We start from the raw sequence: 24,988 nt of genomic DNA, 5'->3' as shown, positions 1-24,988 counted from the left end.
TATAACAAATGAGAATTATTAATATTCTATGATGTTCTAACGAATTAGTAGCAAAAACAATCGAATAGAATTTAAAAAATTGAGATAATTTAAATAGTTCGAAATAAGAATTTAATTTCGACTATACACATTAAATTAACCACGAAATTAGAAAGATGAATTTCATCTATTACTATTCCTTAAAATTAAAATTACAGTTTTTAATGCTTTATTGTAGTTCCATAACTTTATGTAACAAATGAGATATATTTGTGTGACTGCAAATTTTTTAAAACTTGTAATGTAAAACATGACATACCAATTGTATGGCGTGAAAACTTTTCATTAAGGATAATATTGGAATACTAAAATTAAAAGTTACAGTATTAGAAAAAGGTTTATTCTTTTTTAACTGATTAAAAAGAAATAAATTCACATAAATTATTATTAAATAAGAGATTTTGAACCCAATAAATTAGATGAAATGCGGTAAACTTTCGAATCTGAAACCATAAAGTTCAAATGCGAAATCCATGTATATTGCATGTGAGGAATGATCAAAGGGATTTTTACCTATCTATACCATATATCAAACCTTATTACCCTCAATGTTTAAGGTTTGTGTTTATTACATTTAAGCATACCAAATTACCATTTCTATACCATAATTCAAATTAAGGGTATAATTATTCCTTCATTTATTTTAGGCGTGATTTTAGGACTGTATTTTCACGTTATTTGGTTTACCCGCCTCTCTCTCCTCCCACCCCCCCACACCCCCTACGATTTACCTTCAGTTAATTCCCCCCACCCCCACGATTTACCTTCAGTTTTTCCTCCATTCTCGTACAATCTCTTCTCACCCACAATTACCATCACTTTCTTCTCCACTTAATTACCTTCAGTTGATAGTATCCCCCACGATTTGAATTCACTTCCATCTTTGTCTTCAACTCCTAAATCATGAAAAAAACCAACACTCCCCAAAAAAAATCATCAAAAGCTATATTAGCTGATATTCCAACCTTTGATTTGGGTGTTTTAACACCAAAATCACCACCAAAAAACCCACAAACGACGCATGCAAGTGAACAAACTACTGGTATTTCATCTCCTAGACAAATTCGTGCGGAAATGAGAAGCAAGCATTTGCACGATGTTGATGTTGGTGGAGTTGATAAACTAGTCGAGAATCAACTGAAACGCAAGGGGAAAGAGTTGAGTGTAGATGACGATTTTGTAGATGATTCTCCCAAAGTTCCATCTGTGAAAAAACACAAGGTCTCTCCTTCTTCATCAAAACCAAAGAAGAAGAAACCCTCAAAAAAAGTACCAAAATTGGTTAAGGAAAAAATTTCAATAAAGGTAAACACTATTTATGTTTCCTCACTGTTTTGTAGTTTGATTTTGGTTGTAAAAATCTGTTGTTCAAGTGTTAATTTAGTGTTCAAGTGTTTTTTGGCCTAATTTTGTAGATTATTTTTCGCAATTTTGTAGGTTTAATGGAACTGTGATTATTAGACAGTGTATAACTGTAGTTAGTTTGTAGTTGATTTGTAGTCTGATCGTTAAATTGTAGAGATGGTATTTTTCATTGCAACCTGTATTGCTGCTACATTTAACTTCATTCTAAATACAATTAATCTACATTTTGTGAGTTACTTGAAGTAACTGTTACATTCTGTAGATAATGTTTACACGTGCATTGTTCTTCTTTGATTGTTCAAGTGTATTTTGGTAAAATGTGGTGTTGTCCTAATTTTGTAGATTCTTTGTCTCAATTTTGTAGTTTAATTGGAACTGTGACTCTTAGACAGTGTATAAATGTAGTTAGTTTGTAGTTGATGTGTAGTCTGATGGTTAAATTGTAGATATGATATTTTTTATTGTAGCCTGTATAGCTCATATATTTAACTTCATTCTAACTACAGTTAATCTACATTTATGTGAGATACTTGAAGTAACTGTTTTGTAGATTCTTTGTCTCAATTTTGTAGTTTAATTGGAACCGTGACTCTTAGACAGTGTACAAATGTAGTTAGTTTGTAGTTGATGTGTAGTCTGATGGTTAAATTATAGATATGTTATTTTTTATTGTAGCATGTATAGCTCATATATTTAACTTCATTCTAACTACAGTTAATCTACATTTATGTGAGATACTTGAAGTAACTGTTACATCCTGTAGATAATGTTTACACGTGCATTGTTCTTCTGTTATTGTTTTGTAGTTATAGGTGTGGGTAGGCTATTCTTCTTCTAGTTATATTTTGTATTTGTCATGTAGTTATATGTAGATTACTGCTTCCTTTTTATGCAAACTACTAATGTTCATTAATTTTATATTTTCTACAGAATGGACCTTACTTTGCACAACAAAATGTTGATTATGGTGTGCTTAGATTCCACAGTTTGTGTGATCCTAGCATACCTAGCCAGATACAAGCTTTACTCTCTCTGAATGCTTTAAGGGTTTTCAGAAAAACTTGTTTTGGTTACTTATTAGGTCTCCCCACAATCTGTATGCAAAACCAATCACTTCATCTTCTGATGAAGTATGAATTGACAAAGTCTACTGACTCATATTTTTCAGTACTATTTAAGGGTGAAAAATTGAATTTTTCCTTGAGAGAATTTGGGTTGATAACTGGTCTTAATTGTGTGAATAAGTTTTCAGACTATGGTTACACTTCCACCTATGTTAGCCCTTTAATGAATACATATTTTCCGAACAAAGAAAGGGTTGAGAAATGGCATTTGAAAAATGTAGTGACTAATAAAGCATGGGCAAACGATGTGGATGCGGTGAAGTTGTGCATTCTTTATATGTTGGAATTTTTTGTTTGTCCTTCTGATAAAGACCATGTGACTTTCATAGACAAGTTTATGTTCTTTCTAATAGAGTCTGGTAATTTTGAGTCATACCCATGGGGTATCAAATCCTTCAAGCAGGTTATTGAATCTGTCCGACATCGTCTTAATCCCCATGTACATTCTTATCTGATACGGGGATGCTCATTAGCCTTGCAAGTGTGGCTATATGAGTGTTGCTCGTCCGTCAGCACCGAGCTTGCTACGAGATGTTCTGAATCTATACCTCGCATTTTAAGATGGTCAGCTACAAAGGGGCAGATTTGGTTAACTGCAATTGAAGAGAAGATGATCAAGCCTGAGTGGATCAAGGTATTTTTTCCACTTTTGTATGATGCTACAATTACATTCATAATAACTACATTGAATCTACATTTTTTTGTCACTTGAATTAACTGTTATTTTCATCATTCAGTTCACAAACATGATTGAATCTGGAGAAGAGCTTGGAGTGCTTAATCTGCCAGACAAGATTCAATATGAAGATGAACATGGTGCTCAACCATCACATGTTCCAACTGCTGCTTCTCCATCATTTGAACCCAAATATACAGATTGTCAAGAGGACATTGAATCTGTCAGTAGCAAGCTCATGAAGTTGGAAAAGGGGATTGTGCAGGTATTATGAATAACTACAATATATTGACATAATTTGCTACATTTTGACTTCATTACATAACAATTATAGTATGTTATACATTGTAGTTAATTTGTGGTATAAATCTATAACAATTATAGTTTGTTGAATTGTAGTGTAACTGTAGCAGTTAGAATAAGATTACCAACTAATTATATATTTAATTTTTAGGTTGATGGAAAGTTAGATGCCTATAGGAAGGATGTTTTTGAGGAACTCTCAAGCCTTCGAGAGTTCATAGATCAATCTTTGAAGGGTGTTATGAATGTGATAAACAAGAGGTTTGATTTGGACGAGTCAAAGGTAAGAATTTACATATAATTTTGTACTAAGACTAATTAAGACATATGAATAAAGTAGTCTCAAATATTCCCCAAAATTGTAGTTTGCTGGTAGTTCAACAAAAAATAATTACCAACATCAAGGAGAGAACAACCAGCAATTCCAGTTCAATGCTGGTGATCAACTGCATGGAAGCACAAGCAATACATGTATCTACAAAATTCCTACATACATATCTACAAATTTCAAGACAGCATTATTTAATTATACTAATCATTTTTTTACTATGTGTTGCAGCTACAATTTCTCCAGAACATTTTCAACCACATGTTGACTTATATCCTGACTTCCAAGAAGCAGCTGAGGCATATAAAGCAGGTACAGAACCATTCCTTCATTACAATAAGGTTTTTATGCAAAATTTTAATAATTTACACCTTAACTACATATTCCTACATATATCTACAATTCTCATTCTCAATTATTCATTCAAGCTGATGTTTCAGCAGAACATCTACAAGGAAATATTGAGGAAGAACCAGTAATTGATGAAGTGGCTGAGGCACAACAAGCAGGTAATATATTCTCTATATTCTCTATAACTCCATAATACTGTTCATATCTACATAGATCTACACTTATCTACAGAAGGTGAAGTTCCACAGTCGCCAATTCACGGTGTGACTGTGACTGAAGTTGTTCCTGAAGGCATTGATAAAAAAGTTGTTCCTGAAGGCATTGAAAACAAAGGTTTGACATTGGATGACTTTGAGCTGCCAGAAAACTTATCACAGTTGGTCATGTATGGCGAGCCCATACGAGATGAATCAACCCCTGTTCATCCCGGTAGAACCAGGCAACCGGGAAAACATGCACGATCACCTTTCACATCTTTGTATAGTTCTGGAGGCAGCACATCTGTTGGACCTAAATTTTTTTACCTCAAGCACCCCTTCACAAGTGTCATAGGTGAAAATGTAGATCCTGAATTGACAGAAAGGTTCACCAACTGGTTATACATTCGTAGTGATAAAGTATCTAGGAGGTATGAATGCTTCATTTTACACTGTCTGTTCACCATTTTTATACTTTAAAATTGTAATTTATTTTGTCAATTTTTTGTATTTGATCATCTTTTTTTTGTATTTGGAATTGTCCACAGCTACATTTCTTGTTTTCTAGACACACAATGTACCGCTTCACACCATCTAACACAGTATGTATATGATCTGTTGAAGCCCTCACCTACAATTGAAGACCAAACAGAAATAATAATACATCAATCATTAAAATGGATTATCAACAATTTACCTACAAATCAGCAACAAATATATTACAGCTCATCTACAAACTATTATTACCGACAATTTGACTACAGTTTAACTACAATCTGGAAAAACTGCAGCTAGTACTTTTTTGATTCTACTGCACCAAAAAAAATATCTTACCCTTAGTTTCTGAGATAATGTACTGTTGTCTTCCAATTCTTTGTTGTATTTGTGACCAAGGTATGTGAAAGTACCCTTTGCCTTCGATAACTTTTCTTTTGTCCAACGTTCAAGAAGAGTCCTCATATACTCAAATAGATCAAATATTGGAAGCTCTCTTGCATCTTTTGTTACAGCATTCAACGACTCGGCAATGTTTGACGTCATAGTAAAAGTTCTATTCACCGTTGCATGTACTCTTGACCATCTATGATAGCCAATATCATATAGGTAAGACTTTACACGCAGGTCTACCTCTTCAATCTTCAACATCCTTTCATTAAATTCATCCATAGTGTATGACCGTGCTGTAGCAAAGTACAATTCATGTAATTGTAGATGTCCCTTCTTGAATTTTGACCTTATATTTGTCCATATATGCCACATGCAAGAGTAGTGTGCCAATCCCGGATAGACAACTGATGTTGCCTTCAGTATACTCTCATGCCTATCTGAAACAACACACATTGAAGGTCTTTCACCATATGCCTCCTTGAATTGCTCAAAGAACCACTTCCAAGACGCGTCGTTTTCAGAATCAACCACAGCATATGCCAAGGGAAAAATAGTACCTACATTTTTAAGACATAAAATATGATTAAATAACAACTACAATATATATTGAGAAATATAGACATGTTAACTACATTCTTTTATATAACTACAAAATAACTACAACATAACTACAATTTAACTGCATTTTAAAGACTGTCTACAAAATATACAAAATTATTCCATTATTTACCTGCTGCATCCATGGTGCTTGCTGTCAGCATAATCCCCCTGTAGGCTGACTTTAAGAATGTTCCATCAACCACTACTACCGGCCTACAATGTTGCCAACCATTTATTGATGTACAAAGAGCAACAAATGCGTATAAGAAGCAATCATCTCCTGCCTTCTTCAATTTAACAACAGAACAAGGATAATTCTTCTCAAGAATATAAAAATATTTGGGTAATTTGTTGTAGGAGTCACACGGATTCCCTCTCAAAAACTGTAAAGCTTTTTCCTTTGCTCTCCATGCTTGCATGTAGCTTAGGTTCAGTCCATGTTCGGATAACATGTCAGTTTGTATGTCCTTTGGTGTGTAAACAGTCTTAGGATCACAATACTTTGGAACGACCATGCTACCAAGTACTGTTGCAGTACGTTTGCGCTGTATGAATGTTTCGTCCATTAGGCAGCATGTGTGTTGACGGCTGAAACTTCTTATCTTGAACATTGCCGAATCATTAATTGACGTTGCCTTGAAATGCCATTTACAGCTTTCAGCAACACATATAAGCCAGTAGCTACAAAAGAAATACAATATTTACACAAATTTATGAAAAAACTACAATTAACTACAAACTGACTACAATTTAACTACAATTTATAAAACCCACCTATCTTCAATCATACACTGATTTTGCTGATATATTATCCACAAATAACTACATACCTTCTATGACTAGATCTTTTTACTCTGAACTGGAACTTGTGCATCACTGAATAATTCTTCATTGCAGCAGCTACTGTTTGCTTGTCCTGATAAACTTGTCCTTCTTCAATATATGTTTGCGTAGATTCAGTTATTATTTCACTTTGATATTCCTCTATAGCTGGTGAGGATGGAAATTCAAGTAAGTTTAGGGATCCAGACGAACCTGCAAACAATAAATTCATAAATGTAGTTTCTATGTAGATAATTTTGAAAGCAACATTGCTTTATCCTTTTCAGTACTATGTGAGCTTTGTAGTTTAATTGTAGGTAATTGTAGTAATATTGTAGATAACATAGTAACACCATAACTCTCTGCAATGTCGAATCAAACATACCTGCACTGGTGCTTTCATTGTTGATTGCCAATTCCATATTGAAATCTCTTACGCTTATACATAAAGGATACGAACCTAAGTTTTTATTCTCCTTTTTGGTTTCCATGTAAGCACGAACCCCCATATCATTCCTAATCTCCATTGGAGGACAATTCTCGTTCACAATGTATTTGATTTCTATAATTTTATCCGATGTATCAATCGATAATTGTTCTGCAATTGTAGAACTGAGAATTCCGTAGTTTGCATTATCATCTACCACAATGGCATCAACTTCAAAATCTCTAAATCTGCCATAGTTATCCCAATTACCATTCGATTTCAGCATTATTGGGATTTTTGACATGATTTCGTGTAGTTGATAGGAAAAAAGACGAAGAACAGATATAGTTTCTACAATTTGAGTACTGATATCGACGAAGAGCAATTTTGTACAATTTGAGACGAAGAACAGATATAGTCTCTCTTCAGTAATTGTACAATTTGATTGCGTTTTTTGTTGTAGCTGATATCAACAGAGATCTCTTTCTGTTGAGGAAGGAGAGAATTACGCAACTGGTGCCTTCATCAGGAAGAGAGATCTCCTTCAGTTTCAAAATTCGAATAAAATCCTTGACAGAATCACATCAGATTTGGTGCCTTCATTTTAGGGCTTTTTAATGGCAAAATCTACCTATTTTTGGATTGGTATATAATTTGTAGTAAAAGTGTGGACTACATGGGTAAATAACAAATTATGAACATTTTTGGTAATAAGATTTGATATATGGTATAGATAGGTAAAAATCCCATGATCAAAATCGTCCCTAACGTATGTGGTTTGGATCCATTTGGTCCCTGATATATAACACCTAATGGAAAAGGTCCTTAATCTATACAAAAAGTGTACTGTTTTGGTCCTATAACCTAAAACTAACAGTAAAAGGAAAACTTTCCGTTAAACATAACCAGCTCCTTACAACAACACCTTCGATCCAGGGGCGGCCCGACCAATTTCGTGATCTAAAGCCAAATTTTATGAGGGGCCTTAACTTTTTATTAATAAAAAATATTTTATTTTTATTTGAAGTCTATTTTTCTAACTTTTTTTAGATGCAAAATTATTATTAATTTTTTTATAATCAATTTTTCCTAACAAATCTTTCTCAATTGACAACATAGCTAATTCATTTAATATCTTTGAGACATTGTTGATCTTAGGTAAGGTTCTATCAATTTTAATTTTGAAACACTTTTTTTCGCTGAAGAACCGGTAATAGGAGTTATTAACATTATTCTACAAGTAATATAGGTATTTGAAAAATAATCGAATCTTTTTATTTGATTGAGTATATCAATTAAATTGTTATCTTCTAATTGTACTATTTTCTTTAATATTTTTAATTCAGAAAATAAATCTAAACTATCAATATCGGGTTGATTATTATGATTTAAGGAGCATTCAAGATGAAGGCAATATTTTTTTAAATTTCCATCATCTAGTGATCTCAATTTTTATCGCTAAATAGAAAACCAAAAATATTTTCTTATGCCTCTAATTGTTCAAATCTATTTTAAAGTGCAAACATAATTTTGTCTACTACTCTCTCTGGTTCATAATAAGTGACTTTTTGACTTTTATTTCGGTCCAAAATAAATGTCTTTTTATATAATCGAGATGGAATTAACTTTATTTTTTTCAAAATTTGTTCTTATTTACATATCTCAATGTGTCAAGTTAATAACATATAAATTTTAATTAAGGATAATTCAGTCAAAATACAATTTTATTTTAGGAGTCAGTATTTTCTTAAGGGGCACAACACAGGTTAAAAAGTCATTTATTATGGACCAGAGGGAGTTAGTATAAAAGGTAATCAACTCTAAAAGACTATTCGAGAGATTTCGAGATTTCACTATTGACATTCTCCTCAAATTGTTTCTTCCTATATATTACACGTTTCTTATAGAATCTAGGTCGATATTAGTTTCAAATGCAATTTTCTTGACAGAAATCAAAGCAGTTGCAAATCCTTCGTCTCTATATTTGTTAAATAAAAAAATCAAACCTTTTCACTTCCCATAACTTTTTTTTTTAAAATTTATATATAGCCTATCAGGTGTTAAAAAAATGAATTTTTACCTCCTATAGCAAAGGTTAACACCTTATTTATTTTAAATAAATACTATTTAAAAATATTATATTCTATAGATACCTTTTAATGTTTATAGCGAAATATCTAATTTTAGTTACCTCCTACCTCTAAGCCACTAAATACGTTATTCAGCTACACTATTTTGTTTTTCTCTCTACTTTGATACATGCCATTCTCTTCCCTCATTCCCTGAAAACATGATTGAGGGCTCCTCTCGCCGATCTCACAACCAACAACCACTTCTACTTCTTCCACACACCCTAGATCATGAGAACCCCCAAAACTAGCAGCATCCAACGCCCCTAAGCAGCCGCCGCCAGTCCACCAACTGCTCACTGCCGCCAGCCATCAGTCGCCGAAAAATCCAAGAGCCAGCGACCCCCCTGAACCTCTAAGCCTGAGCCACCCAAAGTCCTTCTCCTCTTCACTCCCAAGCTTCCAGTCGTCCACCCTCTTCTACCAACAACACCAGCGGCCAGAACACCCGTTTCCAGCCACAACAACCAGCGCTTCCCACCCAAAAAACCCTTGTCACATGCCTGGACATAACAAACGCCAAAACAGGGCAAGAACCCCATTAACGACCAGCACAAATAGCTAGTACAAGATTCGTAAAGTTTACGTTGCAACGCGTTTCAAACGGTAGTCTAGGTCCAAAAGCAATGAGACTTGACTCAATCATACCCAAAAATCTTCCCTCCGTTTCAATGTATTTTCAACGTATCACGCTGTATTTTCATGTATTTCATTGTATTCATTGTCTTTTTTTCATTACAATTCAATGTATCTCGATGTATTCATTTACTTCATTGTATTCACGGTCTTTTTTTCATTGTATTTCAATGTATCCCGCTGTATTCTATGTATTTAATTGTAGTCACTGTCTCGCTATATGTCATGAATGTATTCATATGTTTTTTTAAATTAATATAATTTATGTATTCAGGTGTATTATATAATTTCTCTGAAGATTGCTATGTTTTTAGGGTATTTTTCTGTTGAGAATTTTTTTATACAAGGAAATACAAAATTTGTGTGTTATGATTGAGTTTGTTGAGTTATATTAGGAGTATATTATGTTAATTGATTCACTTTCCGTTTAAAAATAGTGTAATCTCATGTTTCACGCCGTGAATACAGTCGAATACAACAATCTGTCCAGCTGTAATCCCATGTTTCACGCCATGAATACAGTCGAATATACTCAAATACAACAACTGATTAGCTGGACTTTCCTGATTCACGTCTATTTTTGCTACTGTATTCACTTAAATACATCTAATACATCTTATAACAACATAAAACGGATCTACAATCCGTAATATAGCAAATGGTATCTATAGATAGCTAATTACCACTAAAGAAAGTGCTTTATGAAAATTTCTCTTTAAAAAAAATAAAGTCCTCCATAAATATGGGGCCTAAAGTAGTTGGTTTACCTGCTTTATGGACGGGCCGCCCCTGCTTCAACCTAAAGCATATGCATCTTCTGATAGTTTCTATTGACTTCTCCGGTTGAAAAGCTTCCCGGAGATTGCTCGGAATTGTTGTAAAATTCCCATTACCCGTTGTACTTCTCCAAAAAAATTTCTGCTCTTATTTCGTCTTCTCATTACGTAATATACATATGACAATGATTATTTTTCATGATTTTAGATTTCTATATCTTCGTCATATTTATGCGTCAGCCTATTATTTTACAAAAATCATATTACTAATTTTGCTTAATTTAATGTATATAATTAAAATTTTAAAATATAACCTGCTTTACTCATCTTTATTTTTTATTTGATTCGACTAATTTTGGTACTAAGTTGTTAAAATGTCAAAATAAAAAATTAGTAATTCTCATTTGTTACATAAAGTTATCGAACAGCAATATAGCGTTAAAAACTGTAATTTTAATTTTAATAAATAGTAATAGATGAAATTCATAGTTTATACTAATTTTTTGGTCAATTTAATGTGTATAATCCAAATTAAATTTTTTATCTAACTATTTAAATTATCTCAGAAGAATTTCGATTATCTATTGTCACGACCTGGATTTTCCACCCTCGGGAGTCGTGATGACGTCTACTAATATGAGCTAGGCAAGCCAATTATTTGAACAAATTGCTTCTTTATCCATTTTATACTCTTTAACAATTATAAAGCCAAAGCGTGTGGACAACGGAAAATTTCAATAGGGGGAAGAAATGCAGTAGATTATCTGAATATATATGTCTAATACAACTGTTTGAACCTCAACCACCCAAAACTGGTGTCACAGTACCACAGACGATCTAATAATGCTACATACAAAGTCTGAAAACAAACAATACATTGTTTCTGAATTAAGGAAATGAAACAGGAATAAAGGGGTAGAGGGAGACGCCAGGGCCTGCGGACGTCTGCAGGTCTACTTTGGATCTCCGCGTGGACTGAAGGCAGCCACCCAATCTACAGTCCAAATGATGCTGCTCCGGGATCTGCACATAGTGCATAGTGTAGTATCAGCACAACCGACCCCATGTGCTGGTAGTGACAAGGCTAGGACCAGACTACCAAATACACCTGTGCAATTTAGCTATATACAGCGGAAAAGAAGAACAGAAATATACGATCAAGTATGGGAGGGGTAACATGCTGCGGGAGAACTATCAATTTAGAATAGAATGACAACAGGAAATTGAAAGAAACAACATATCTCAGATATCAACAAAGAATCAGAAACCAATAAGTGCACGACATCACCCTTCGTGCTTTTACTCTCGTCCTCACCAAAGCAATCAAGTAATGAAAATGTGCATGGCATCACCCTTCGTGCTTTTACTCTCGTCCTCACCATATAATCAATATAATCGGCACGGAATGGTACATCGAGCGGCACGACATCACCCTTCGTGCTTTACATTCTTTCCTCACAAATCATACACGGCATCACCCTTCGTGCTTTAACACTCTCTCACCAAAATAATACACGACATCACCTTTTGTGCTTTAACACTCCTCTTCACCCAAACAACAATCACAAATAATAGGGCAAGGGAATAAATGAAATTACGATAAGAATCCCGGCAAGGGAACAATAGTTCAACAATCAAGTCCCGACAAGGGAATAACATCAAAAGAAGCATCAACATCCCGGCTAGGGAGATAACATCAAAAAACAACAAATTTCCGGCAAGGGGGATAATATAATGATTCTCTTCTCTTTTTCACTTTTACTTCACAACTCACTTCACAACTTTGAGTCAATGCTCTAAAAGATTCAATTTACACTTATACTTTCACATTTCATTGTACAACTTGAGCCAACGCTCCTCAATGTCCAAATGTCACAATTACTTCCACAAACTTTGCCCAACAATAGAAATCATCATCAAATCATGAATAATACAACGAAGCCATAATAGTCACAATATAATACTCATGGGCATGCTTGACACCAACGTGTAGATACTCGTCACTATGCCTATACATCGTACTCGACAAATATCACATAGCAAATAGGACTCGACTCCTAATCTCTCAAGCTAAGGTTAGACCAAACACTTACCTCGATGCCACGAACACAATTCAAGCCTCTACTATCGCTTTACCTCTTGACTCCACCACCAATTCGCTCGTATCTAGTCATAAATTACTTAATTACATCAGTAAATGCTAAATGAATCAATTCTAATGTATAAAAATGAGTTTTTTCAAAGTTTTACCCAAAAATCAAAAATCGCCCCCGGGCCCACATGGTCAAAACCCGAGGTTCGAACCAAAACCTGATTACCCATTCCCTCACGAATCCAAATATATAATTTATTTTAAAATCGGACCTCAAATCGAGGTCCAAATCCCCAATTTTTAAAAAACTTAGGTTCTACCCAAAACACCCAATTTCCCCCATGAAAATCATTGATTTTGAGTTGAAATCATGTGAAAAGATGTTAATGATTGAAGGAAACTAGTTAAAATTGACTTACAATCGATTTGGAAGAAGAGTTGTCTTTGAAAAATCGCCCAAGAGTGTTTTGGTTTTGAAAGCGTGTGAAAAATGAGAGATTTTCGGCTAAATTATAAAATTGCAGGTAATAGATATGGGAATTGTGACCAGGGTTCGCAATTGCGAACCCCGACCTCTACTATGTTCGCATTTGCGAAGGGATTCTCGCATTTGTGAGTTGGGAAATGCGAAAAAAGGATCGCATTTGCGATAACAGGCCCAAAAGGGGCGTATCGCATTTGCAAGAAAGAGCTGGCCTGGGCTGTTTCGCATTTGCAACTCAGCCTTCGCATTTGCTAGTCAGTCTGCGAAGCCTGCAGGCCTGATCACACCAGCTAAAAACCTGCAACTCACCAAGTCCAAAATCCATCCCGTGGCCTATCCAAAACTCACCCGAGCCCTCGGGGCTCCAAACCAAACATGCACACCAACCAAAAACATCATACGAACTCACTCTTATGTTCAAATCACTAAAATAACATCAACAACTATGAATTTAGCATCAAAATCATGAAATTTTCTTAAGAACTTCAAATTTTCAATTTTCTCAAAAACGATCCGATTCACGTCGTTTCAAGTCCGTTTCTTACCAAATTTCACAAACTTACCTTAAATCACATATAAGACCTGTACCCGATGCCAGAACTAAAATACGAGTCCGATACCATCAAATTTTAAACACATTTTATTTCAAAACTCATAAATAATTTCAGAAAATAATTTTCTTTAAAAAATTCATTTCTCGGGCTTGGGACTTCGGAATTCGATTCTGGGCATAAGCCCAAGTCCCATATTTTCCTACGGACCCTCCGGGACCGTCCAATCATGGGTCCGGGTCCGTTTACCTAAAATGTTGACTGAAGTCAATTTAAACTCATTTTAAAGTCAAAATTCATTATTTTTCACAGATTTTCACAAAATGGCTTTCCGGCTACGCGCCCGGACTGCGCATGCCAATTGAGGTGATGCCGAAAGAGGTTTTAAGGCCTCGAAATGCAGAATTTACTTTTAAAACAAGTGATGACCCAACCTCCACCTCTAAAACAACTGTTCATCCTCGAACGGACAGAAGAAGGAAGTACCTGATTCGGGGAAAAGATAGGGATAACGGCTCCGCATATCGGACTCGGACTCCCAGGTCGATGCCTCAGCGGGCTGATCTCTCCACTGAACACAAATAGAAGGAAAACTCTTCGATATCAACTGACAAACCTGCCGGTCTAGAATAGCTACCGGCTCCTCCTCAAAAGATAAGTCCCTGTCCAACTGGACAATGCTGAAATCTAACACGTGGGATGGATCACCATGATATTTCCGAAGCATGGACACATGAAACACTGGATGCATGACTGATAAGCTCAGTTGCAATGCAAGTCTGTAAGCTACCTCTCCCACTCGATCAAGAATCTCAAACGGGCCAATGAACCTAGGGCTAAGCTTGCCCTTCTTCCTAAATCTCATCACGCCCTTCATAGGCGACACTCGAAGTAATACCCGCTCACCGACCATGAATGCCAAATCACGAACCTTACGGTTGGCATAACTCTTTTGCCTGGACTGAGGTGTACGAAGCCTATCCTGAATAATTTTGACCTGGTCCAAGCCATCCTGAACCAGATCTGTACCCAACAACCGAGCCTCTCCCGGCTAAAACCATCCAACTGGCGACCGGCACCGCCTACCATACAAAGCCTTATAAAGAGCCATCTGGATACTCGACTGGTAGCTGTTGTTGTAGGCAAACTCAGCTAAAGGCAAAAACTGATCCCACGAGCCTCCAAAGTCAATGACACAAGCTCGGAGCATATCCTCCAAAATTTGGATAGTTCGCTCGGACTACCCATCCGTCTGAGGATGAAACATTGTGCTCAACTCAACCCGTGTGCCCAACTCCCGCTGAACTGCTCTCCAGAAATGGGAGGTAAACTGTGTATCTCGATCCAAAATGATAGACTCGGGCACACCATGAAGACGAACAATCTCCCGGATATAGATCTCAGCTAACCTCTCGGAAGAGTAGGAGGCTGCCACAGGAATGAAATGTGCTGACTTGGTCAGCTTATCAACAATAATCCACACTGCATCGAACTTCCTCTAAGTCCGTGGGAGTCCAACAACGAAGTCCATAGTGATACGCTCCCACTTCCACTCAGAAATCTCAAACTTCTGGAACAAACCACCAGGTCTCTGATGCTCGTACTTAACTTTCTGACAATTCAAACACCGAGCCACATATGCAACGATGTCCTTCTTCATTATTCTCCACAAATAATATTGCCACAAATCCTGATACATCTTCGCGGTGCCCGGATGAATAGAGTACCGGGAACTATGGGCCTCCTCTAAAATCAACTCTCGAAGCCCGTCCACATTAGGCACACAAATTCGACCCTGCAATCTCAAAACTCCATCATCACCTAAAGTAACCTGCTTGGCACCTCTATGCTGCACCGTATCTCTAAGGACACACAAATGGGCGATCACGAATACGCTTCAATAAAGAGGAACGAGCGACCGTGCAAGCTAACACATGACTGGGTTTAGAAACATCCAACCTCACGAACTGATTGGCCAAAGCCTGAACATCCAAGGCAAGCGGCCTCTCACCGACCGGAATATAAGCAAGACTGCCCATACTGGCTGACTTTCTACTCAAAGCAACGGCCACCACATTGGCCTTTCCCGGATGATATAAGATGGTGATATCATAATCCTTTAATAGCTCCAACCACCTTCTCTGCCTCAAATTTAGCTCATTCTGCTTGAACAAATACTGCAGACTCTTGTGATCCATGAACACCGCACATTCCACGCCATACAGATCATGATTCCAAATCTTCAACGTGTGAACGATGGCTGCTGTAGACATGTGATTTTTGACCCTCCCCAAGAATTTTAATATTTTAGCACGTAAATATTTAATTTAGGCCTAATATAGCTATTTCAACTAATTTTTACTCTTTTTTTTATTTTATTACAAAAAAATGAAAATTATAAAAAAAATAGTTTCATTAATGTTTTGTAGTCATTTTTAATCTTGGAAAATACGAAAAAATAGTTTTGTGTTAACGGCCAGTATTATTTTAATAGTTATTTTACTTAAGTAAGATTAATTAATAAATGAGATCGTATTTTTAATCTCGTTCGTGGGGAAAGAATAAAACTCGGGCTCGAACTACCCATTTTTAGGCCTAATTTTGAACCTAGCCCATAATTCTCAAGCCCATAATTCCTAGGCCCATACCCCCTAACCTAAAAAATCCTATAAAACAATTAGACCCTAGACCTAAAAAAGAGGGCTGACACAGAGAAAAATGAGATGGGCATCAGCTTCTTAAAGAAGAACAAAGCAGCAGCCGCATATCTTCACCTCCATGCTGTCACGAAAAACCCAGCGACACCCCTCCCTTCTCTATAGAATCATTCTCTTCTTAAGAGCAAGCAAACCTTTCAATCCTTCCCAGAAAATCTTTCATCTTTAACTTATGATTTGTTTCGTCTCCTGAAACTTGCAACAGAGAAAACTCATAAAGATTCCAAATCGGAGCTCCGGTGACCTTTCGATTTTGACCCTCTTAAATAGCGTGTTTCTTCGAAAACAGAACTTTGAATGAGTATTCTGGTCTAAGTGGAGAGGGTCGATTTATCGTCGGCACGAGGTTCTGTTCGAGATTCCGTCGTGTTTGTATCCCCGTTAGCTTCTTTGGCCGCTGCTCAATTAAAGGTCTATTCTTCACTTTGTTTCTTCTTATATTTTCAGGTTTCATAATTGTTTTGGTGTTTGAACGGAACATTTGTTTGGCATGTGTTGATAAAATAGGAATATACTTGTCTTAGGCCTAATGTTTGCAAGCTTCAGTTACTATTCACTCTTTCGATTCCATTTCACTTAGTGGGTTTTATTTCTTAACTTTCTTTTTCCTTAGTTAGAGATTCCTACTAATATTTCATGTGAAGTTGAATTTTAATTTGGATGGCAGTGGTTCGTGAGCTTGTGTGATTTCGAAAAGGAAGTATCAGTACGTAATTGATTTGAGAAGAGAACATAATTACTTAACTTAGAGTTGGTGTGAGTTAAAATAAGCTGAGTTTTCTCCGTGGCTATTTTTGAAAGAGGCTGTTGCTTTTGGACGTTGCCTGAAACGAACACCATCTTTGAAAGTTGTAGAGAAAATCAAAGATTATCAATAAAATGAAGTGGGTGTTAGCTAATTTATTAAAAGAAGCTGTTTTGACACTTTGAATATTAGTTTGTAGAAAGTCTTGTAATTTTGGCGTGAACATTGAAATGACAGTGATGTAAGAAATGGTCAAAGGGAAATAGGAGAACTACTGGTTGTGTATTGTTTTATTTTCCTACGCATGTTTATGTTGGTTTATTTGTTTATCCTTTGGATGACTTTGACGCTACTGGTATCTTATTTGCCTATGTGAATAAATTTATTAAAACCTTGTTCTTGCTCGTCCTTTTTTTAGTTTTCTGTTGTTTCCTTTTGGTTACTTATAAGTGCATAGAATTTTAAACTGAAAATAACATTCCAAAGTTGCTATATTTTTCTTGTCAGTAGTACTTCATGATATAATCAATATGTATTAGCATGTCTTTATCCTAGAGAGAAGGTGAATGTACTATGGACTTGAAAAGCACTGATAATTCTTAACATAGGAAAATAACTCAAATGCGCTAGTTGCTTTAGGCACGATTAATAAACCATTGTGACTATGGGTACGGTTCCCGTGACGTAGTTGCGATGCCTAATTCCGAAATTTGGGGGTGCATTTCATGTAACCCGATCATAACAACTTCGAATAATAAAACCCTTTGGAATAATTCGAGGCATGCCATGCCAAATAAAATCCCGAAACCCATGGCCCTCACTCAATTAATTTTAATCTTTAGAAATCGAGGCATGCCATTTAGTTGAATTTCCATGGCCCTCGCTAACTTGAAAATGTGCAGTTGCTTTAGGCGCGCTATTTAATAATTTACCTTCTTAAACTCGGGTGCGCATTTATGTGACCCAAATCCAAATCTCGACAATGTTATATAAAATGTGTTGCGGACTGCGGGTGCATTTATCTGACGTGGTTCAAGACATATTTTAAATGACGTTGCAATCTTCCTAAAAATATTTAAAAAAAAGCGGTTATAAAGTTAAAATTGAACCATAGGCTAAAACATGTACTAAAATCAGATAATAGGCTAATAATAACAGTTGAGCGACCGTGCTAGAACCACGGAACTCGGGAATGCCTAACACCTTCTCCCGGGTTAACAAAATTCCTTACCCGGATTTCTGAGTTCGCGGACTGTAATACAGAGTCAACCTTTTCCTCGATTTGGGATTTGAACCGGTGACTTGGGACACCATAAACTATCCCAAGTGGCGACTCTGAATTTTAATAAAATAATCCGTTTCGATTGTCACTTTAAGTTAGAAAAAACTCCCTTATATACTCCCTTCCGGGGGTGTAGGTAAAAAGGAGGTGTGATAGCTCTGGCGATTCTGCTGGGGACCGAACCCAGAATCTTTGGTTCAGGGTTCAGAATTCGAGCTTAGAGGAATTGTTATATTTGGCTTTATTTATTATCTGATTTTATTACATGTTTGGGCCTAATGTGCTAAATGTTGCTTTTACCGCTTTGATATTATTTGAATTGTATATAAACTGCTACGAAACCCCTCTCTTCTCTCTCCCGAGGAGTGCACGCTGGTCATGACTTCTTTCTGTTAGTGTTGTATCCCAAATAGAACAAGGTTCGGACAAGTTGCAAAGCCGGATGATCTTTTGGTTACCGGTACGCAGCCCCTCCTCGACTCGAGTTTTCAGCTCGGGTAAGCCAGGTCTAGAATAATACACCCAGGTTTTAAACTTAAAATAACTCAGCCTCATGTCGTATCCCTAGTAGGAGTGTTTGTTTGCATCATGTGCATTTGACTTTGGAGACTCAACACAGGGGTTGGGTCTGTCTAGGGCAGGTGTACCTGAAATGAAAGGACCATCCTGATGCATCCTAATATGCTACATGTGACAATCTTCAAGGGTAAAAGAGTCATTTGGCAGACCAATGATAGTTCAGAGTAAATGAAAAAAAATAAAAAAAAAGGAAAAAGAAAAAGAGAGGGTGAAGTGCGAAAATAAAGCAAGTGGGCCCAGTTATATTTTGTTACATCTTTATTAAGAAAAAGACGAAAAAAAGAGCATGAAAATTCAAAAAATTTCGCACTTTTTTTTATATCATTTTTCAAAAATCAAAAATCAAAAAAAAAAGGTAAAAGAAAATCCAAAAAGATTTTGCATGTTTCATCATTTTCAAGGAAAAGAAAAAAAAATATATTTTCTCTAGATTAGTTGTTTTTTTTAATTCTCACCTGTATCCAATCTGCCCGAACTACGCAAATCTGATTCTCGTCTTTCGGGGCGTGATGCGTAGGCAACCCACATAGGATCCGGTCTTCCTAGTAAATCTTAAGTTATTGTCTTTGCGGGGTCCTAGCCAAATTTTGTACTTCTAGCCACCTTTTCGGCCACATAAGCCATTTTGCAAAAATAGCCTCAACCATGTCTTGCATGTGTCTAGTAAGGAATGTTATTGTCTCATCTAGTGTCAGTTTGAGTTTTTTTTCATATAGGTGTGGATCTACTTACCAGAGTTTGAGCATGACAGAGCCCTAGGACATCTAGTCAGGATCGCTCATTCAGGAGTGGATTAAAAGAAGATTTTCTTTTTTTTTTATGTTTTGAGTCTATTTTTTTTATTTTATGTCGTTTTTACCTTTTAGTTTTGTATAGTAATGTCGAGTTTTATTATTATTATTATTATTATTATTATTATTATTATTATTATTATTATTATTATTATTATTATTATTATTATTATTATTGTATTTTCTATTTTGCATTTGAAAAGAGGTGTAATAAATCAAAAATCCAAAAAGAAAATTGCATTTTATATTCCTGTTAAGAATTTTCTTTAGAATACTAATTGTAGAAATGAAAAAAAAAATATTTTTGAGGTGGTTTTTCCTTTAGGCAATTAATATCTAGAACTTATAATAAAAATTATTTTTATATTTTCTTTACTATATTAGGACCAAAATTCAATTTTTTTTTTCTTTTAGTACCTTTTTAAATGTTTTATTTAAGATATTAATTCCAAAATCCAAAAAGATTTTCTTTTGAGGTTCTCCTTTGGAAATTAATTAATTTTTTTTTATTTTCATTAGAACTTTACGATATTGTACATAGAAGAAAAAGACAACATACTTTATCTTTGATTTATTTTCAGAGTTTCTCTTCTAGGCAATCAAAATTGAAATCCAAAAATATTTTTTTTATCTTTTTCATTGCTTGTTTCGAAATCTTGCGTCAAGATATCAAATGAAAATTTAAAATATTTTTCTGTGGTTTTTTCTTTAGATTTTCTTCCTAAAAAAGATAGTCAAAAAATATTTTTCTCTTCTAGTATATTTCCTTAATAGAGTATTTGTTTCAAAAGGAAAATAAAAAGAAAAAAGAAAAAAACATGCCTGTTAAGCTTGAGCTTAGAATAGGTCATAGAACATTAAGTCGAGAAAATTTAAAAAAAAAAGATTTGCTTCTTTTATTTCTCTCTTCTCATCAGAGTAGTCATTAAGGTAAAAAAGAAAAAAAAAGAACGTTAGTTTGTTTGCTTTATTCTCGATCTTCCCGAACTACGCAAAGATCTGATTCATGCGGCGTCATGATACGTAGGCAACCTACATAGGGTCTATCGAATCATTGTTTTTTATTAAAAGAAAAAAAACAAAAAAGAAAAGAAAAGAAGAAGAGAAGATGGTGAAATTATGGGATGTGAGAAACGAGAAGGAAGAAAAAGAGCGATAATCAGAAAGAAAAAAAGGGAAGGAAAATGAGCGAGCTAAGAAGTGCAAAGAAAAGAGAAGATTCAAATGGACAAATTGGGATGATGCCAAATGACCTTATGACCCTCGAAGTCATTCTAGAACCATTAATTGTTGCTAGGTGCATTGCACGCATAGTGATATTTTTGCTGTTAAATGCCCTAACGCTAACGGGATGATCCCATTTTGTTCCTTTTGATATCTCCATAGCAGACAGGCAGTTGGTTTGTGGTTCTCGATGTAGTAACTCCTCTCCACAACATAAAGTCAAAAGGCAATGGCGGACAACAACATAATTGGGTTGGTTGATACCGGTGCCCGAAAGCAGTTGGTTGGACAGGACACTAGTTTGGCTGATGAGGTGAGGATGTTAAGACAACACATAACGGACATATATCAGGCTGGATGACTGGGAAGACACCACCCCCGTCACCACCTAGCTTCTTAGATGCTACCCTTACCCAAACTTCGGTCATAGGGCTAGATGATCCTCCATACTCTCCAAATCCACCCGCTTATCACAGCTTTCCCAACCACCCTAGTAGCTCCATCACTCGTCCTCCAACTAGCTTTTCCCAAAAGTGCCCTCCTGTCATGTCCACTATCCCCGACAATGAACACCCACTTAAATCTCATGATGCCCAATATTACCCCTCAGAGGTTGCCCACAAGGTTGCCAACTCATACAAGCAGGGCCCGCGGGATGAGCCTCATGTTGAAAATGAAAAGTTCACAGGAAGAGAAAGGCGAGATGGGATACCCAGGAGGCTGAAAGGCATAGAACAATCCTTAAAGAACAAGCAAGGAATGGGAAACCAGGGTAGCATGGCTTACAAAGAACTGTCTGTGTCCCTGATGTTCGCCTGCCCACGGGGTTTAAAGTGCCAAAATTTAACTTGTATGATGGGTGTGGAGATCCGGTAGCACACCTGAAGGTTTATTGCAGTGAAATGAGAAGTGTTGGAGAGGAAGATGACTTGTTGATGGCCTATTTTAGTAAGATCTTGATTGTGGCAACTTTGGAATGGCATAATCGTCAAGATGTCGGTAAGTGGCCTACATTGGGTGATATGGCTCAAGATTTTTTTCGATACTTTCAATACAAATCAGGCGTTACCCCAGACCGCTCCTCCCTATCTAAAATGGAAAAGAAGCCGGAGGAAAGCTTTAGGGAGTTTGGGCTCAGATGGAGGGAGCAAGCTGCTCGAGTTAGTACCCCGATTGGTGAAGAAGAAATGGTAGAGCTTTTCCTACAAGCCCAGGGCCCCACCTATTTCAGTCATTTGATCACGACCGTGGGAAAGCCTTTCAATGATGTGCTAAAAATGGGAGAGATGGTAGAAGAGGGAATCAAGTTAGGCAAAATCATAAGTTATTCTACATTAACAGATACTACAAAAGACATTCAGAACATCCCAATAAGTTTGGGTGCAAGAAAGAGAAATAGAAAATGATCTGCTGGGCATTCCTGCTCAACACTCTCAGCCTCGACATCGGCCCCATGGATATCCTTGTGCACCAGATGACCCTCCCCAATGCTACTTCTCTCTACAGAACCCCCAAAGTCGTACATAACTTTCCCAGTACCCTGTCCACAGTGCACCACCATATGCTCCACACCCACGAGGCCCGTGATGGCCCGTACCACGTCTACAAATGTCTTACCCGCCTCAACGAGCCTACCAAAACCCTCCTGGATCAGGTTTCCGGCCCAATCAAGCATTTAAGAATGAGAGGTTGCAGAAGAAAAAAACCTTCACTCCATGGGGAGAGTTATATGCCAGTCTGTTCCAGAGGCTAAGGAAATTGGACATGTTGAAGCCGATTCAATTAAAAATGCCAAACCCTCTTCCAAAGAAGTTTGATTTTTCTCAAAGGTGCGCATATTGCTCAGATGCCTCGGGGCATGATACAGAAAAGTGTTGGCACCTAAAAAGGCAATTCAGGAGCTTATTGATGCAAGTGACATTGTCGTGCAAAATCCAGATGCAGCAGACACTAGCCAAAGTCCATCGCCTGTTCATAATAAGACGCATATGGTGGGTATGATTTGTTTTGAAAAGTAATATGAGAATTATTCTGAGATCCTCGGAGGTCCACGCGCTGCAAAGCTTTAAGAGCTATTAGAGTTTGATCCTAAGAACGAGCAGGCAAAGGGAACCCAAAAGCAATTTATTAAGAACAATGTGATGGAGACCTGTGAAGGTCCTAGTATTGTTAATGCAGAAGTCAGTGGCTAAGATGTTGAGTTTGGTGATTATAAAGACGCTCTTTTCTTGGTTAGCCAGGGAGGAGTTTTGGTGGTTTATTTTGTTGTCATTTCTGTTGTCCGGGTTATTTCAGGATTGTAATCCAGATATTGTCTTGTGACTCAAACCCTTCTATCCTTTTATTTTTCCTAGTTCCTTTAGCCATAGCAACTTATTTAGTGTTACCTAGTTTTGTTCTAGGGTTGTACCCCAGTTTGTTTTACTTATTTTGTTATTCGAACCGTTTCACCGTCTGTCTAATGCAATTTCCTGTCTTTTGTTATTTCTAGTCATCTTCTTTGTTTAGTTCTCTTCTATGCCAAGTCTAATGCTGGTTCTAGTGACATGACATGCACGCGTAATTCTCAACCTGGTTTTTAAAAGTCAATTTAGTTATGAAGCAATGAAACAATTTTGAAGATGTAGGGACATTTGAGGGGAAATAAGCAAAGGCATTTTGAGATCACTTCAAGCCCGAATTGTGTGAAACTAGGGCAGATATAACATAAAGAAATCCTATTGAAATGCATCATGGCGCATCGGGTTGAAGCTAAAGGCAAGTTTGCCCAAATTGACAGGGGTTGTTCGTGGTAATAAGAGTGAGAGTGTTGTCCAATAGTTCTTTGTATTTAACAGATATAGAAGGCAAGTGTGTAGAAATGGCCATCAATTCCGATGCGGTCAAGAGATATTATATATCATTTTCTTTGGTTAAATTGTATTTATTTGTACTTGGCATATTTTGAAGACTGGAATGATGAAGGCATTTTGCTATGCTATCTAAATACTTTATCCTTTGTTACCCCTTTTGAGCCTTACTTATTTCCTTTCATACCCCTCTTTTGGAATCAGTAGCAAAGATCAGAAACGCAAGCGCGAAAGATAAGTAAAGGAAAAAGAGAAAAGAAAAAGAATGAAAAGAGAGAGAGGAAAAAAGAAGAAGAAAAGAAAAAGAAAGAAAAAAGAGGAAAAAGATAAGAAAAAAAAACAAAAAAACAAAAAAATAGCAAAAAGAGAAAAAGGAAGAAAGAAAAGAAAAGAAGAGAAAGAGGAAGGAAAAGAAAAGAAAAATCACAACAACAAAAGTAATTTCTATGACATGAACTACGTTCGACCTGATTCCTTTTAAGGATACGTAGGCAGCCTCACAGTTTGGTCTCATCAAAGTAAAAATTCAAAAGTCCCCAAGCAAAGGAATTGGGCTGAAGTTGTGGTTGTTGTAAGAATTCTGATTCCGAAAGTTGTAATCTTGAACCCATTTGAATTGTTTTGAGCCTTTTGATACCCTTTCTTTCTAACCCTATCCAAAAGCCCATATTACGGTCCAAAGAAATACCTTCCGATCAGTCTTCGAGAGATGCCAAGTCGAGCAAGTAAAGGTAATTCATATCAGGGACAACACTCCGGTCCAAACAAGGAAAACTGAAAAATGAGAGAGTCTTATTGGTGGAAACCCTCACAGGCACCGTAAGGCGATGAAAGCTGAGAGATATAAAAAATGAGAGAGTCTTATTGGTGAAAACCTTCACGGGCACCTTGAGGCAACTGTAAGTTGAGAGAAAGAACAAAATGAGAGAGGGTTGATGGTGAAAACCCTTCGGGCACTACAAGTCGAATAAGGATTGTGAATCAGATTAGATAATCAGAGCATTGAAGCCCAG

The 24,988-nt window shown here is 36.3% G+C and overlaps 2 protein-coding genes across 2 annotated transcripts; one reads left to right on the top strand and one right to left on the bottom strand.

Annotated features, from left to right (window-relative positions):
* Positions 1 to 942: 942 nt before the first annotated feature.
* On the top strand, positions 943 to 4,863 carry LOC138870458 (uncharacterized). Its single transcript, XM_070148263.1, has 8 exons — positions 943 to 1,344; positions 2,335 to 3,162; positions 3,266 to 3,469; positions 3,659 to 3,790; positions 3,873 to 3,978; positions 4,067 to 4,147; positions 4,276 to 4,344; positions 4,466 to 4,863. Exons 1-8 carry the CDS (start codon positions 943 to 945, stop codon positions 4,861 to 4,863), a joined length of 2,220 nt encoding a protein of 739 aa, XP_070004364.1.
* A 205-nt stretch (positions 4,864 to 5,068) lies between these two features.
* LOC138870457 (uncharacterized) lies at positions 5,069 to 7,424 on the bottom strand. The gene is made up of 5 exons (XM_070148262.1): positions 7,079 to 7,424; positions 6,702 to 6,906; positions 6,116 to 6,552; positions 5,218 to 5,828; positions 5,069 to 5,080 (listed from the first exon to the last, which is right to left on the bottom strand). Exons 1-5 carry the CDS (start codon positions 7,422 to 7,424, stop codon positions 5,069 to 5,071), a joined length of 1,611 nt encoding a protein of 536 aa, XP_070004363.1.
* Positions 7,425 to 24,988: the final 17,564 nt, after the last annotated feature.

The sequence above is a fragment of the Nicotiana sylvestris genome, chromosome 6 (assembly GCF_000393655.2).
Source record: "Nicotiana sylvestris chromosome 6, ASM39365v2, whole genome shotgun sequence".
NCBI lineage: Eukaryota > Viridiplantae > Streptophyta > Magnoliopsida > Solanales > Solanaceae > Nicotiana > Nicotiana sylvestris.
The sequence above is the reverse complement of the archived record's forward strand: the minus strand, read 5'-3'. Positions and strand labels throughout refer to the sequence as shown.